General features: G+C 42.9%; 1 protein-coding gene across 2 annotated transcripts in view; it reads right to left on the reverse strand.

Annotated features, from left to right (window-relative positions):
• Nucleotides 1–15468, reverse strand: part of LOC121875526 (paramyosin, long form-like) — an 86221-nt gene that overhangs the window by 60964 nt on the left and 9789 nt on the right. The window contains exon 1 of one of the 2 annotated variants that reach the window (XM_042380094.1): nucleotides 9637–9976. The exons of the other annotated variant lie outside the window; for it this stretch is intronic. Within the exon in view, the coding sequence (XP_042236028.1) occupies nucleotides 9637–9831 (195 nt within the window). The 5' untranslated portion in view covers nucleotides 9832–9976. Of the gene's footprint in view, nucleotides 1–9636; nucleotides 9977–15468 lie in introns of those variants that run through there. 2 annotated transcript variants of the gene reach the window in all.

A 15468-nucleotide genomic window follows, 5' to 3' on the forward strand; every position in this document is an offset into this window, starting at 1 on the left:
TGACAAAACTGTAACTCGGGTTATGAGCTAACGCCATTAACCATCAGGTGCAGTCGGGAACAAAAGTTCCCTCTCAGTGGTGAAACTGAGCCACGGGAATGAGTCGCCGAACTGACTTACCCTGACTGTGTTATGTACAGTCACGGTCAACGGTCCTGTATCTCCATGAATCCCGAGATTCAGACTCTTGAACCCGAAGCAGTAGACAGTGATGCATTATTCTGTCCGCTGATGCTTCGGATTCACGGTTCTGAATCTCTGGGGTTCGTGGAGCTGCAGAAGAGGCGACGGGACTTTTGATTGGTTGTACTTCCCATACAACTTCATATGTAAAATTGTTGGAATAATGTTCGACTTGTTTATACCCTGAAACTATATGTAAGTTGAAGATGACCTATGATGGCGTTGTCTTTAAGCCTAAATTTAATCATCTTACCTCACCTACACGTGGATGTGACAATAACAAAAGCACTATTTTTTGATGATGTGATTAAGTAACGGGGGTACACAGGACAGTGTTCTCTGAGGGGTAATGTATCCGACACGTGACATACTCCAGCGAGACTTGACTTATGTACCGTGGATATCAAACACGAAAAAACGTAATTAAATTGTATTAAAAAAATTATATATGAGCCTTGACTTGATGGTAGACGGGACGACATAACAGAGAAGGAATTTCCTGAAACAACAAGTGCTAGGAACAAAGTGTGTGAATGATGGTGAAGTTCAACTATGTGGAACTTGTTCCAAGTACTGTAGCTGAAGCCTTAGACGAGACAACAGTAAAGAGGAGCAAGAAAACATAGAGAAGTTAAGAGTAAATTCAGAGGGACTTTTTCATATAAGAGGTGAGATAAAAGGTGGGCTACCGTCAGGTCCTGGGGTTTGTCTGGGTCCAACTGGCAAAAGCAGACAACACTATAGACGGGTATAAGATCTGGGTAACTTGGCTTCATCTCGGACGGTGGTGACTGTTGCAAGATCAGGTGGAGTTGCTGTAGTGTTGGTTTCATATGACTCGGCCAATCAGCACTCGGAATACCCGTATTAGCGTGGATTTGATTTTGGTAGAGCTTCCAGATATATATTTTTAATGGAATATCACACACACACACACACACAGACACACTGAACTAACAAACACTTGTAAATATCACTGTAGCACTAAAGCCAACAGCAGTGTGTGGCGATGATAAAAAGTTTAGACACAACTACACCCCGAGACAACTCCCTGTTGTCAGGTGATGTATAAACCAGGTCACGTTAGGTAAGAGAGTGGTGACCCCCCAGCTGCCACACCCTGGGGTAGTGACCCCAGCTACCACACCCTGGGGTAGTGACCCCCATATGCTACACCCTGGGGTAGTGACCCCCAGCTACCACACCCTGGGGTAGTGACCCACCTCGCCCACAGCCAACTGGACAAAAGGCCTCCAGGAAGTGTTGGCTCTGTTGTCCGCCGTCAGTAAATACTCTGGGGTCCACCGCCCTTGTTGTAGTTGATGTCAATATTGTCGTAAAGTATTTATAGTAGAGCAGCACGTTAAGGAGTTAGACTTGTTTCATATAGCGGGCAGCTGTACAGACCTTACACCGTCCTCACAAGCTTCAGCAAAATTCAACAGACAAAAATCTAACATCACTCAACTAAATAAGACACAATAGTTTATACTCTTCCCTAGCTGGGCCGAGATCATTTGTTTACGTATATGTTGCCATTTTTAGCAGGATGAAGCAAATTATTATCAGTATAAATCCGTGAAATTTTTTAGTCATCCTTAAATGTGTCTCAGAGTGACCGTGTTAGGTACTCGTGTTATCGCCCCCAACCCTCCCACCACCACCACCACCACCACCTTGTACTATTGGTTATCCTGTAGTGTAGTTGGACCGTATTAACGCCAGGACACACGCACAGGTGAAGGTAGGTGTGCTTTGTTTACAACTGTGTCACACCAGTCACTGACCCACACCAGTCACTGCCTCCCTCGTCAAGTACTATCAGCCTCTCATCTGTCACCTGGCGAGCGAGCGAGACTTACCAATGGCCAATCAATCACTTCCATTTAGAATCTTCAGAATTACTTGCATTTCATTCACCAATCACAAGGCAGTTCTCTTAATATCCACTACATTTATATGAGAAAACTTAACCTAACCTAACCCCACCTAACCTAACCTAACCTAACCTAACCTAACCTAACCTAACCTAACCTAACCTTCCTCGGTGAATGAGCCTGCCTGGACCATACGTCTATAAATGGTCAATGAGATGTCTTGTTTACTAATGTTAATGGTTCTTAATGATCCTCTGCCTCGCCCCATTGATCGACTGAACCTAATATTAACTTATAATAGAGAGGAATGAACCGAGTGTTGTAAATAATAACAGCGGCGTTATTATTATTATTATTATTATTATTATTATTATTATTATTATTATTATTATTATTATTATTATTATTATTATTATTATTATTATCGTCATTATTATTATTATTATTATTATTATTATTATTATTATTATTATTATTATTATTATTATTATTATTATTATTATTATTATTATTATTATTATTATTATTATTATTATTATTATTATTATTATTATTATTATTATTATTATTATCGTTTTCGTCATTATTACTGTCACTATCAAAATTATTACTATAACTACTACTATTCTTTTTTTGGGGGGGAGGAGGGGACAGACAACTACCACCTTTGGCCAAAAAGCTGCCCACGCTCACTACTCCAACACGCAAAAGCAAGAAGAAAGAAGGTAATTTTAGTAGTTTGTTCTGGTACATAAACACTACCTGACGCACAGAAAACTAACAACATAAAATTACCTGAAACACACGGAAGCCATTGAGGTCTGACATAACATTATCAAGACACGATAAGAAAAACATCATTTAATTTACCTAACCTAACGTAACCTAACCTAACCTTTTGATATTTGCCGCTGAGACAAAGTGAAGCAATGAATGATGTTGAAGACGAGGGAAGAGTGAGGCTAGAGAAGGGGTGAGGCTAGAGAAAGGGTGAGGCTAGCAGGGGAGGGTGAGGCTAGAGAAAGGGTGAGGCTAGCAGGGGAGGGTGAGGCTAGAAAGGGTGAGGCTAGCAGGGAGGTGAGGCTAGCAGGAAGGTGAGGCTAGCAGGGGAGGGTGAGGCTGGCAGGGGAGGTAAGGCTGGCAGGGGAGGGTGAGGCTAGCAGGGGGAGGGTGAGGTTAGCAGGGGAGGGTGAGGCTGGCAGGGGAGGGTGAGGCTGGCAGGGGAGGTGAGGCTGGCAGGGGAGGGTGAGGTTAGCAGGGGAGGGTAGGCTGGCAGGGGAGGTGGGGCTAGCAGGGGAGGGTGAGGCTGGCAGGGGGGAGGGTGAGGCTGGCAGGGGAGGTGAGGCAAGTACGGGGAGGTGAGGCTAGCAGGGGAGGGTAAGGCTGGCAGGGGAGGGTGTGGCTGGTAGGGAGAGTGAGGGGCAAGTACACGGGGAGGTGAGGCTAGCAGGGGAGGGTGGGAGTTGCTTGGGGGGAGGGTAAGGCTGGCAGGGGAGGGTGAGGGCTAGCAGGGGAGGGTAGGGTTAACAGGGGAGGTAAGGCTGGCAGGGAGGGGTGAGGCTAGCAGGAGGTGAGGCTGGCAGGGGAGGGTGAGAGCTGGCAGGGGAGGTGAGGGTGGCAGGGAGGTGAGGCTGGCAGGGTGGGTTGAGGCTGGCAAGGGGGGTGAGACTGGCAGGAGGGGGTGAGACTGGCAGGGTAGGTTGACACTGGCAGGGGGGAGAGTTGGGTATGGGGCAGGGTGAGGTGCGCGGGTGCCACGTAAGGGTGCCGGTATGCCGTGCGAGGTGCCAGACGAGAGAGCCACCTCTCTGTCACTGACGTCAGTGACCCAGCTTAGACGCAATGTGACCGAGGGAGGCCACCTGCAGGAAAGCGGCGCCCCCTGGCCCCAGGCCTAGTGTAGTTAACCTACTGTACGGCGCCCCATCCTCCTTCTACAAGTGTGTTAGATGTCTGCTGACTCATGTCTCAATATGTCAGTAGAATGAGTCAAATTTGGTATGAGCGTCAGGGATGATTATGGTAGAACTGTAACAGGATAATTACAACTCAAGTAGACGAGAACTCTTATTATTCTCATAACCAACCTAACCTAACCATCATCTTCGTAATCAGACCTTGGACTGATCAAGTTCTCTGTCTGTATCTTGCGCGGTAAACACCTGAGAGGTCTCACAATACTGCAATGACTTGTTTGTAAAAAATAAAATGTCTTATCAAGCCACTTGATGACATAAAATTGTGTTCAACATGTGGGACTTCTGGGCTAAGGCATCCATCTGTCCCACTCAACTCTGAGACGTGCCAAGAGTTCGGGTAAAAATGGTCGGGATGTTGTCATGTGTTCCATCTGTTTATTTCAGTCTATGATCAGTTCACTAGGTAATCGTCATCGTCCAGTGATTGTTTATAAATGAGATAACAAAAACTAATATAATGAAAACCCCAAACACAATTAGGTTTTACTATTATTCGGTATCTAGTCGAGTGTTCCAGTGTTCATCTTAGTATTCCTGCTGTCCCATATTGACCTAACGTGACATCTGTGTGTGTGTGTGTGTGTGTGTGTTTAACATCCTCCGGCTAGATGGATAAATACAAGGGATTTGACTACCCTTCACCTCAGATCAAAAGAGTGTGCCAGGGAGCGGGAACTGTCTGTGTTATTGTCGAAAATAGTTTGGATATATCACTGTAACTATCAATTATAATCGTTCTTAACCATGTAGGGTGGTTCCGGTACATTTAAGTCTTATAAAACACAGAGGCATTCTAGTTTGGTTCACGAGACTATATTATTTGGATAAAAATAGAGTAGGATTAATAAACTCAGTGATAGATATTGATTTATTTTATTTTTTTTATAAACAGCTCACAAAAGATCTGTTAAAGTGACAGTAAAGAAGTTAATGTGACAGTTGTGGGCGCGAGATTGTGTCGGTAGTGACAACGGATAATCCACGTTGCATCACCTTTTGGTAACGAAAGAGCCATCGTCCTCAACACACTACTGAACAAACCATACCAGTATATATCTCGCCTATAAACTACAAACATTAAATTTTCAATCTGCATGTACGCCTGGACTACTTGAAGACATATACTCCAGGACTATTTCACGACATTTACACCAGGACCTTATAAAGAAATTTACCGCAGGACTACCCATAGGTATATACAGCAAGATTATTCTACGAAATATACCACGAGGCTAATCTTCAATTTATGTACCACGAGGCCACTCTACGCCACAGATGCTAGAAAGTATTTATATACTGTACAACCTACAAGGCATTTCTCCATGACTCAGAAGTAGAAAGCAACACTGCGACTCAGTAGACCAATCAGCGTTCTTAACCCCTTATGTAATCATTCTCTTTGCTGAATAAAATCATCTTGCGCTGGCCAAGTAAAATATTAAAAGTGGGGTCCCTGTAGTGTAGGTGTCAATCCAGAATTTTTAGTGAAAAACCAAGAATCAGTTTACGGTATTTAGTCCCGCAATATTTATTTATTTTATTTATTTATATTTTTTTTTTTGCTTTTAACTTCACTCGGATTTCATGAAACTTTAGAAACCCACTTATTTTACCTGATGATTAAACACCTGAATGCTAACCTAACCAAACATATTTTAACTTAATCTGACCGAACACAATCGAACCTAACATAACGTAACGTAACATAACACAGCCTAACCTAATCTAACATGACCTAACCAAAAATAAAGCTAACATAACAACATAACATAATAACACAACCTAGCCTAACCTAACCTAACCTAACCTAACCTAACCATAAGCACTATTTTACGTTCGGGTGATTAATCATTAGATGGAATAAGTTGGTACTCCAAATCATTCTAAGATCCAGTGATTCATTGCCTGAAGAGCTCTCAGTCAGGTCAGTTACCACAGTATCTCCCACGGGTGTCATAGCACTGTACTCCCACCATAAAAAGTCCCGTTAGTCCACCCTCCCATCCATGAGTCTCAGGGTTCAAAGATTCACAGGTTCATGAGTCTCGGGGTTCATAGAGTCACTGGTTCATGAGTCTCAGGGTTCACAGGTTCATGAGTCTCGGGGTTCATAGAGTCACTGGTTCATGAGTCTCAGGGTTCAAAGATTCACTGGTTCATGAGTCTCGGGGTTCATAGAGTCACTGGTTCATGAGTCTCAGGGTTCATAGATTCACTGGTTCATGAGTCTCAGGGTTCATAGATTCACTGGTTCATGAGTCTCAGGGTTCATAGATTCACTGGTTCATGAGTCTCAGGGTTCATAGATTCACTGGTTCATGAGTCTCAGGGTTCAAAGATTCACTGATTCATGAGTCTCAGGGTTCATAGATTCACTGGTTCATTAGTCTCAGGGTTCATAGATTCACTGGTTCATGAGTCTCAGGGTTCATAGATTCACTGGTTCATGAGTCTCAGGGTTCATAGATTCACTGGTTCATGAGTCTCAGGGTTCATAGATTCACTGGTTCATGAGTCTCAGGGTTCATAGATTCACTGGTTCATGAGTCTCAGGGTTCATAGATTCACTGGTTCATGAGTCTCAGGGTTCATAGATTCACTGGTTTAGTTTTGATATGATTACGTAATTTCTCTCATTGTAATTGACCTTGGTTATAGGTATTTAAATTAGGGTGAAATGTTGGGACACTAATTGACCTCAGCTCTGCAGTTGTAATCTGTTTGATCTCATCGGTAATAACTTATTACACAACGTGTAGGTGGAGGGAATATTCCAGGTAGTTTCCTCATTATAATGTAACTTGGTTAATTGGTCCTTGATGGTGAATGAGATGTGTCACAGTTGTTATGTTTCTCCCATAAGTGACTCACACAACACTAGTCAACCATACGCTTCAAAATCAAGTAATGGCTGGTCTCATAACCTAACCTAACGTATCCATAAATATTGACATTTTCGTAGGAACAATATTGGTGTAGACTACGTTTATAAGAGTATATCACGTCACTCACGACTACTATATAGTTCATGTAGGAATGAACTCCACAAGGCATCATATATTGCGGTCATGTCAGTCTTCGGATATTGTATTAAAATTTGTCCCTCTTGTTATAGTCCTTATTGAGTTATCATCACATTATCCCGTCACCAAGTGTTATTTCAGCGACTGATAACTGTGTTACCACCTGGTACTGATGGTCTACTGTCCACTGTCAGTATCATTCATCTGCAGTGTGTTGGTTATGTATTGTAAGGCTTTATATAGTGTCTTAAATGATTCATATAACTATATCACCTGTTGTATTCTGTCTTGCTTTGTTATTTGGGATGCAGTAGTGTTATGTACACAATTTATCAGCGATAGTTTTTCTATTTTACACAGAATTATTGTTGTCTGTGTTGTCACTTTAATCATTATTGTTACTTCTAATATTATAATTATGACTACAACAACTTGTCTTACAGAGGCGGGTTAACTTGTCACTGTATGTGTCAATAATTGTGAGCAAGTGTTTGGGTGTTTTCTGGTGTGTTTAGGCGTCATGAGACTACTGTATTTCTCTTTCTCTCCAGCTCATATTACTCAAGAGGTGTTCAGAAGAATCCAAACTTGGTTATATCGTTGCCCTGAACACTTCAAAGACAAAGTATATCTCGTGTGGGTTTTATCATAGCGCCAATTCATCTTGCATTTCTCTGTCAGAGCCTCGTTTGAACTAACAATTCTTCTAATATGTATTAGATTACGTGTAATGTCTGTCTGTTTGTCCGAAAGCCAAACAAGGTGGCCCTAATTTTTGGGTTCTATACAAATGCATTAATTGACAGATGCCTCTGCTATTTAACTTTAAAACTGCTGCATATAACGCGAGTCTTTCCTGAGAACTAGAAGGTTGCTGTCAAGATTAATACCAACATGACCCCTGGCAACAGGAAGAAGCAGCTCTGAAAACCAAGGCGCCATCTTTTGTTTATGTTGGTAACTTTACGGGCTATTTAGGTGTTGGAGGCAAGGAAGAGCAGGTGGCTGGGGAGAGTGAGGTGCGGCCGCGTTCCGGCGCCCCTCGCCCGGGATATCACAGTGTTGGCACCTCGAGCCCCACACCCCCGTCTGCAGTAAAATATTTGTAAATAAAAAATTACAGATTATATAATAGGAAGTGCACCATGACACGCAGCCTTAGTTTGAAGGTATAGCTAAATCTGTGCAAATATTTGTATAATAGTCCACACACACACACACAGCCAACGAGGCGAGTCAGACTGTAATGAAGAAATGGGGAGCATACAGTCGTCGAGGCCTTACGAGGTGACGTGTGCCAGGCAACCTCCATCACCTAGGCTTCTACCCTATCTCCACCACCTAGGCCCCCACCCCATTTCCACCACATAGTCTCCCACCCCATCTCCACCACCTAGGGTCCCATTGTCGGCACTTTTAAACAGGGCATAATTTTCCTTCCGTGAATTAATAATCCTTCAAGAGGGTCGTGTATATACCTTCTAATAGTTTGGAGAAGATATTATAGCCAGTGTGGAGACTATTACTTCATATATCTGTAGGGTTGAAAGTCACATCTATCACAACCTATTAACCAATTAATTAACGTTATTTTCTTTATTCAGTTCGGTAGTGGGGCTTCCTGCTTGAATTTTACAATGACTTTAGAGTACAATTATCAGATATTGCCCAGCCATTACATTAGCTGTTTATAAGTTAAGAGGGAAACTCTTAACTTTGAATCAATTATTTAGACAAATTTTTAGACCTGAAACTGATGTTAGAATTTATACCTGAATTCATTGTAATCCAATGAGGAAATACTTGTTACATTCTCGGCCTTCACTTTACCTGCAGGGAACTGAGCGAGATTCCTGACTTATAGTTTTTGCTTACTGTACGTCTCTAATTGTCTTAATTCACGATACATAACAAATAAAATAGAATTAAGAGTGGTGGTGAAAGAACTCAGTAGTTATATGTAACAACATTTACTTCCATTTGATCTCTGTCTTCTTTTATTTAATGGTATGGACCCCCAAATCACAATAAGTAGTGGTACACTATTTATCTCTGGTGTGTAATTCTATAATTATGTATTCACTGTCGAGACACTTGTACTGTGTATGTATACGTAAATATACGCTCAACAAAAGTGGACAAAATACAATTATATTCGCAAAATAACAAATCTGCAGCTGATACATATATCCCACCCAAAATATCCTCCACTAGGCTGGCCCCTTCCACGCCCTTTGTTGAGGCGGACAAGTTGTCATAGCGACGCGACGCGACGCTTGGCTGGCTGCCCGACGCTACACGTGGGAATCATTCCGCATCACCAATTTTCTCATGAAGCTCTTACGTTCATTATAGACTTATATCGTTAACAGATTCTTTTGAACGTTTGTTATCCACATATTCGTTTACTTATCAATTGTGCCGGATCCTATACGGCCCTAATCTTGATATTTTATGATTTTTCTACCAAACCTGAGCTTAGATTAATTCATCATCTTGGTTATACGTATGATATTGAATCCAGACTGTATATGAGGTGAAGGATTAGGGTGAGAGAAAGGCGATTGGACGTACCTCCAGACGCGATACATTACTGATGTCTGTGATGTACTCGATAGTAACATTGCTTTCATCGGGAGCTGTTCCAGTTCTGTAGGAATAAGTCTTGGAAGCTACTTTCTTGGAGCTGGAGCAGACCATTTGAGTGGAAGAGCTGGAAGACATCTTAGAAATTTTGCTTGAGGATGAGACAACCGCCTTGGAAGCCATATTTGCGGTTTTCGGAGGAAACTCAGATCAGACACACACACACACACTATGAACAAGCCAGATGGCGCCGGGGGTTCTACGAGACACGAAGCGGCCACACACACACCGTCTGCTAGCTCCGCCTGGCCAGAACTCCAAAGAGACTGAACCCCAAAGATAGTTGTTCATGCCTTAAATTCTCCTTCAGATGTCGCTAGTGTCCGTAGCTCAAGTTACTAAAGAAAGCGGGCCACCTACACCATTTATAGCCATGACACCCGAGTTTTCCCGAGCCCACCCGAATGACTACGAACGAAAACGGGAACAAATTCGCTTTTTCTCGTTTAATGGTCAGTTGAAATAACAATGCCCATAGCAGCAGCAGTGAACAGGCGTGTGCCCCTACGGCCACAGGTGCCGTCACAGTTTGCCTTAAGTGTTACTACTGCTGATCAAGAGTCTTAGGTCTCATATATCTCATTAGCTATGTTGTTCTGAAAAGTAAGGGGGACTGAAGCAGAAATAGTCGTCGTTAGTAGAGTGTTTATCAGGGTACTGTCGCTCGTAGGCCCCGCCCCCAGCCTCTCATGCCACACACATTCACACTTTAGCTCAGCAGTGCAAAAAATAGATCGTGGACAAAATGAAGACCCACGAAGACAGTTTCCCACACCAACAATAGCCTGTGGTGTTTTGTTCCTTGGTAAGAGCGGTAATGTGGTGAGTCAGCGGTGACCAGTATACCCACAACGGTGAGTCAGCGGTGACCAGTATACCCATAACGGTGAGTCATCGCTGACCATTACACCCTTAACGGTGAGTCATCGCTGACCAGTATACCCATAACGGTGAGTCATCGCTGACCAGTATACCCATAACGGTGAGTCATCGCTGACCATTACACCCTTAACGGTGAGTCATCGCTGACCAGTATACCCATAACGGTGAGTCATCGCTGACCAGTATACCCATAACGGTTGAGTCATCGCTGACCAGTATACCCATAACGGTGATCATCGCTGACCATTACACCCTTAACGGTGAGTCATCGCTGACCAGTATACCCATAACGGTGAGTCATCGCTGACCAGTATACCCATAACGGTGAGTCATCGCTGACCAGTATACCATAACGGTGAGTCATCGCGACCATTACACCTTAACGGTGAGTCATCGCTGACCAGTATACCCATAACGGTGAGTCATCGCTGACCATTACACCCTTAACGGTGAGTCATCGCTGACCAGTATACCCATAACGGTGAGTCATCGCTGACCAGTATACCCATAACGGTTGAGTCATCGCTGACCAGTATACCCATAACGGTGAGTCATCGCTGACCATTACACCCTTAACGGTGAGTCATCGCTGACCAGTATACCCATAACGGTGAGTCATCGCTGACCAGTATACCCATAACGAGTCATCGCTGACCAGTAGTATACCAGTATACCCATAACGGTGAGTCATCGCTGACCAGTATACATAACGGTGAGAGTCGCTGACCAGTATACCCAACGGTGAGTCATCGCTGACCAGTATACCCATAACGGTGAGTCATCGCGACCAGTACCCATAACGGAGTCATCGCTGACCAGTATACCCATAACGGTGAGTCATCGCGCCAGTATACCCATAACGGTGAGTCATCGCTGACCAGTATACCCTTAACGGTGAGTCATCGCTGACCAGTATACCCACATAACGGTGAGTCATCGCTGACCAGTATACCCATAACGGTGAGTCATCGCTGAACAGTATACTCATAACGGTGAGTCATCGCTGACCAGTATACTCATAACGGTGAGTCATCGCGTGCGCATAACGGTCATCGCTGACCAGTATACTATAACGGTGAGTCATCGCTGACCAGTATACCCATAACGGTGAGTCATCGCTGACCAGTATACCCATAACGGTGAGTCATCGCTGACCAGTATACCCATAACGGTGAGTCATCGCTGACCAGTATACCCATAACGGTGAGTCAGCGGTGACCAGTATGCCCATAACCGTGAGTCATCGCTGACCATTATAACCATCTCATTATCTATAACATACATATTATAAACTATCTACGTTCACCTAACTGTGAGACGTTAGCATCATGATGTGTTACAAGGACAGAAGGGCAGAAAGGGTACTGTTATTGCCAAGATGACGTGGTGGTGGTGGTGGTGGAAGCGGTGGTGGTGGTGGTGAGCGGTGGTGCTGTAGTGGTGGTGGTGGTGGGAGCGGTGGTGGTGGTGGAAGCGGTGGTGGTGGTGGTGGTAGCGTCATAGTTGTTATTTCTGGCTGTCATGTGAAGCAGCCAACAGTCTCACCAGGTGACTCGAGTCTCATTACAACAGAACGTTGCCATACTGCTGCCACCATCACCACCACCATAATAACTACCACCATCACCACCATAATAACTATCACCATCACCACCATAATGACTATCACCAGCATCACCATAATAACTATCACCATCACCACCATAATGACTATCACCATCATCACCATAATAACTACCACCATCACCACCATAATAACTACCTCCATCATCACCATAAGAACTAAGACCATCACCACCATAATAACTACCTCCATCATCACCATAATGACTATCACCATCACCACCATAATGACTATCACGATCACCACCATAATAACTACCACCATCACCACCATAATAACTACCACCATCACCACCATAATAACTACCTCCATCATCACCATAATAACTATCACCATCACCACCATAATGACTATCACCACCACCACCATAATGACTATCACCATCACCACCATAATAACTACCACCATCATCACCACAATAACTACCACCATCACCACCATAATAATCATCACCATAATAACTACCACCATCACCACCATAATATCTTCCACCATCACCACCACAATAACTACCACCATCACCACCATAATAATCATCACCATAATAACTACCACCATCACCACCATAATTAACTTCATCACCATAATAACTAGCACCATCACCACCATAATAACTACCACCATCATCACCATAATAACTACCACCATCACCACCGTAATAACTACCACCATCATCACCATAATAACTACCACCATCATCACCATAATAACTACCACCACCATCACCACCATAATAACTACCACCATCATCACCATAATAATCACCACCACCATCATCACCATAATAACTACCACCATCATCACCACCATAATAATCATCACCATAATAACTACCACCATCACCACCATAATAATTCCATCAACATAATAACTACCACCATCTCCACCATAATAACTACCACCATCATCACCATAATAACTACCACCATCATCACCATAATAACTACCACCATCACCACCATATAGACTATCACCACCACCACCATAATGACTATTACCATCACCATCATAATGACTACCACCATCATCACCATAATAACTACCACCATCACCACCATAATAACTTCCATCACCATAATAACTACCACCATCACCACCATAATGACTATCACCATCACCACCATAATGACTATCACCATCACCACCATAATAACTACCACCATCACCACCATAATAACTACCACCATCATCACCATAATAACTACCACCATCACCACCGTAATAATCATCACCATCACCACCATACGATTACCACCATCATCACCATAATAACTACCATCACCACAATAACTAACACCATCATCACCATAATAACTACCACCACCATCACCACCATAATAACTACCACCATCATCACCATAATAACTACCACCACCATCATCACCATAATAATCTACCACCATCATCACCACCATAATAATCATCACCATAACTAACTACCACCATCACCACCATAATAATACCAATCTCCACCATAAATTGTCTACCACCATCACCACCCACAACTACCACCATCACCAATAATCACCACCATCTCCACCATAATAACCACCACCATCACCATAATAACCACCATCTCCACCTCCACCATAATAATTCACACCACCATCACCACCATAATAACTACCACCCACCATCCACCATAATAAACCACCACCATCACCACCATAATAACTACCACCATCACCACCATAATAACTACCACCATCACCATAATAACCACCACCATCACCACCATAATAACCACCACCATCACCACCATAATAACTACCACCATCACCATAATAACCACCACCATCACCACCATAATAACTACCACCATCACCACCATAACTATCCTCGTAATTAAGGATTTATGAGAATATTTCAAGAAATGTGAGACCAGTTAATTATCAGTCTAAGTTTGGGCCGGGGAATACCTGACTATTTTCCCTCAATTTAATTTTCTTTTGTTTCTCTGGTCAAAAGATTCACCTCAGTATTTATATAAACATGTCATGTCGTGAAGGTACATTTGCTAGCAAAAGTCCTCCCACAAACTTGTTACACAGGGCTGCAGGAGAACTTTTGCTGGTAACTTTACATAACGTAACCTGTAAATACCACCTAGAAAACGACTTGTTTTTCCTACTTTTCTTGTTAAAATCCAATTACTGTATAAGCATTAAAGTGTTACAAAGTATTCATCTACTTTGGGGTAATACTATGAGTTGTATCATTGAGAATAATTTGGGAAGAGTGTGTGTGTGTGTGTGTGTGTGTGTGTGTGTGTGTGTGTGTGTCCTATATTTCTCCCATCAGTAAGACAGTAGTCATTGTATACAGGTGATAAATCCTGGCAATGGTTCAGGCGCTTGGCTTCAGGTATAAAATCAGTGCTGGTGTTATGAGGTGGGTTTTGTTTTAGTGTCGTATTGAATAATGTATCAGCCGGGTTTGTTCTGTTTCATGAGTGAGTCACTGTTTTTTTGAGCCAATGTTTTTATTAGTAAAAGAGACGCATATTTATTTACAAAAGTGAATATCATCAAAGAAAGTCATATTGTTCTTCTAGTTTACAGAAATGCCAATTTCTGCATCTGACTGCATGGAAGGAATTTCCATGTGTATGACACTGTCAACGTACAGGCAAGAATAATTTCCGGCGTGCGGTCCGCCAACACCCAGGGAATGGGTCGTGCATACATTACTGTAATACTCTGAAACCCAACTTTGTCGCAGAATACAACTTGAGCCTTAAACATCTTGACACCCAAACCTTACTGTATTACTTCACTTTCACATAAAGCTCTTCTTTAAAGGTGGAGTACATAACCTTTCAAAATATGTACTTTGTTTTCCATTTTCAAATGTCAATGTTACCGCAAGCGGTACTGAATTATGATGACATATAAACAAACGTTATGTTAGGCTGTAACTCATGTCATGTATATTGGGTGTGCCTGCCCGTATACAGTATATAGTGTTGAGATGGAAGCAGATGAGAGACTCCGAGTAAGTTGAGGTGTTGGGTGGTGTAAGGGGAGGTTGTTTGCGTATAATACGCCTGACGCAACGAGTTTGAATTGCTGGCTTGACCACGTGATGCCCAGCAAGGCACCGCCAGCCTCACTGTAGCTATCCCCATCACAGCACCAACACCTAACCTGTTTCTCCTGAAGACTTTCAACACGTAAGTTTAATTTGTATTTATTGTGTACACAGGTAGACTGTGTCCATTGCATCGTTTATCATTGTGACAACATAAAAATATG

Source organism: Homarus americanus, unplaced genomic scaffold (genome assembly GCF_018991925.1).
Source record: "Homarus americanus isolate GMGI-L3 unplaced genomic scaffold, GMGI_Hamer_2.0 scaffold44579, whole genome shotgun sequence".
In the NCBI taxonomy this organism is placed as follows: Eukaryota; Metazoa; Arthropoda; class Malacostraca; order Decapoda; family Nephropidae; genus Homarus; species Homarus americanus.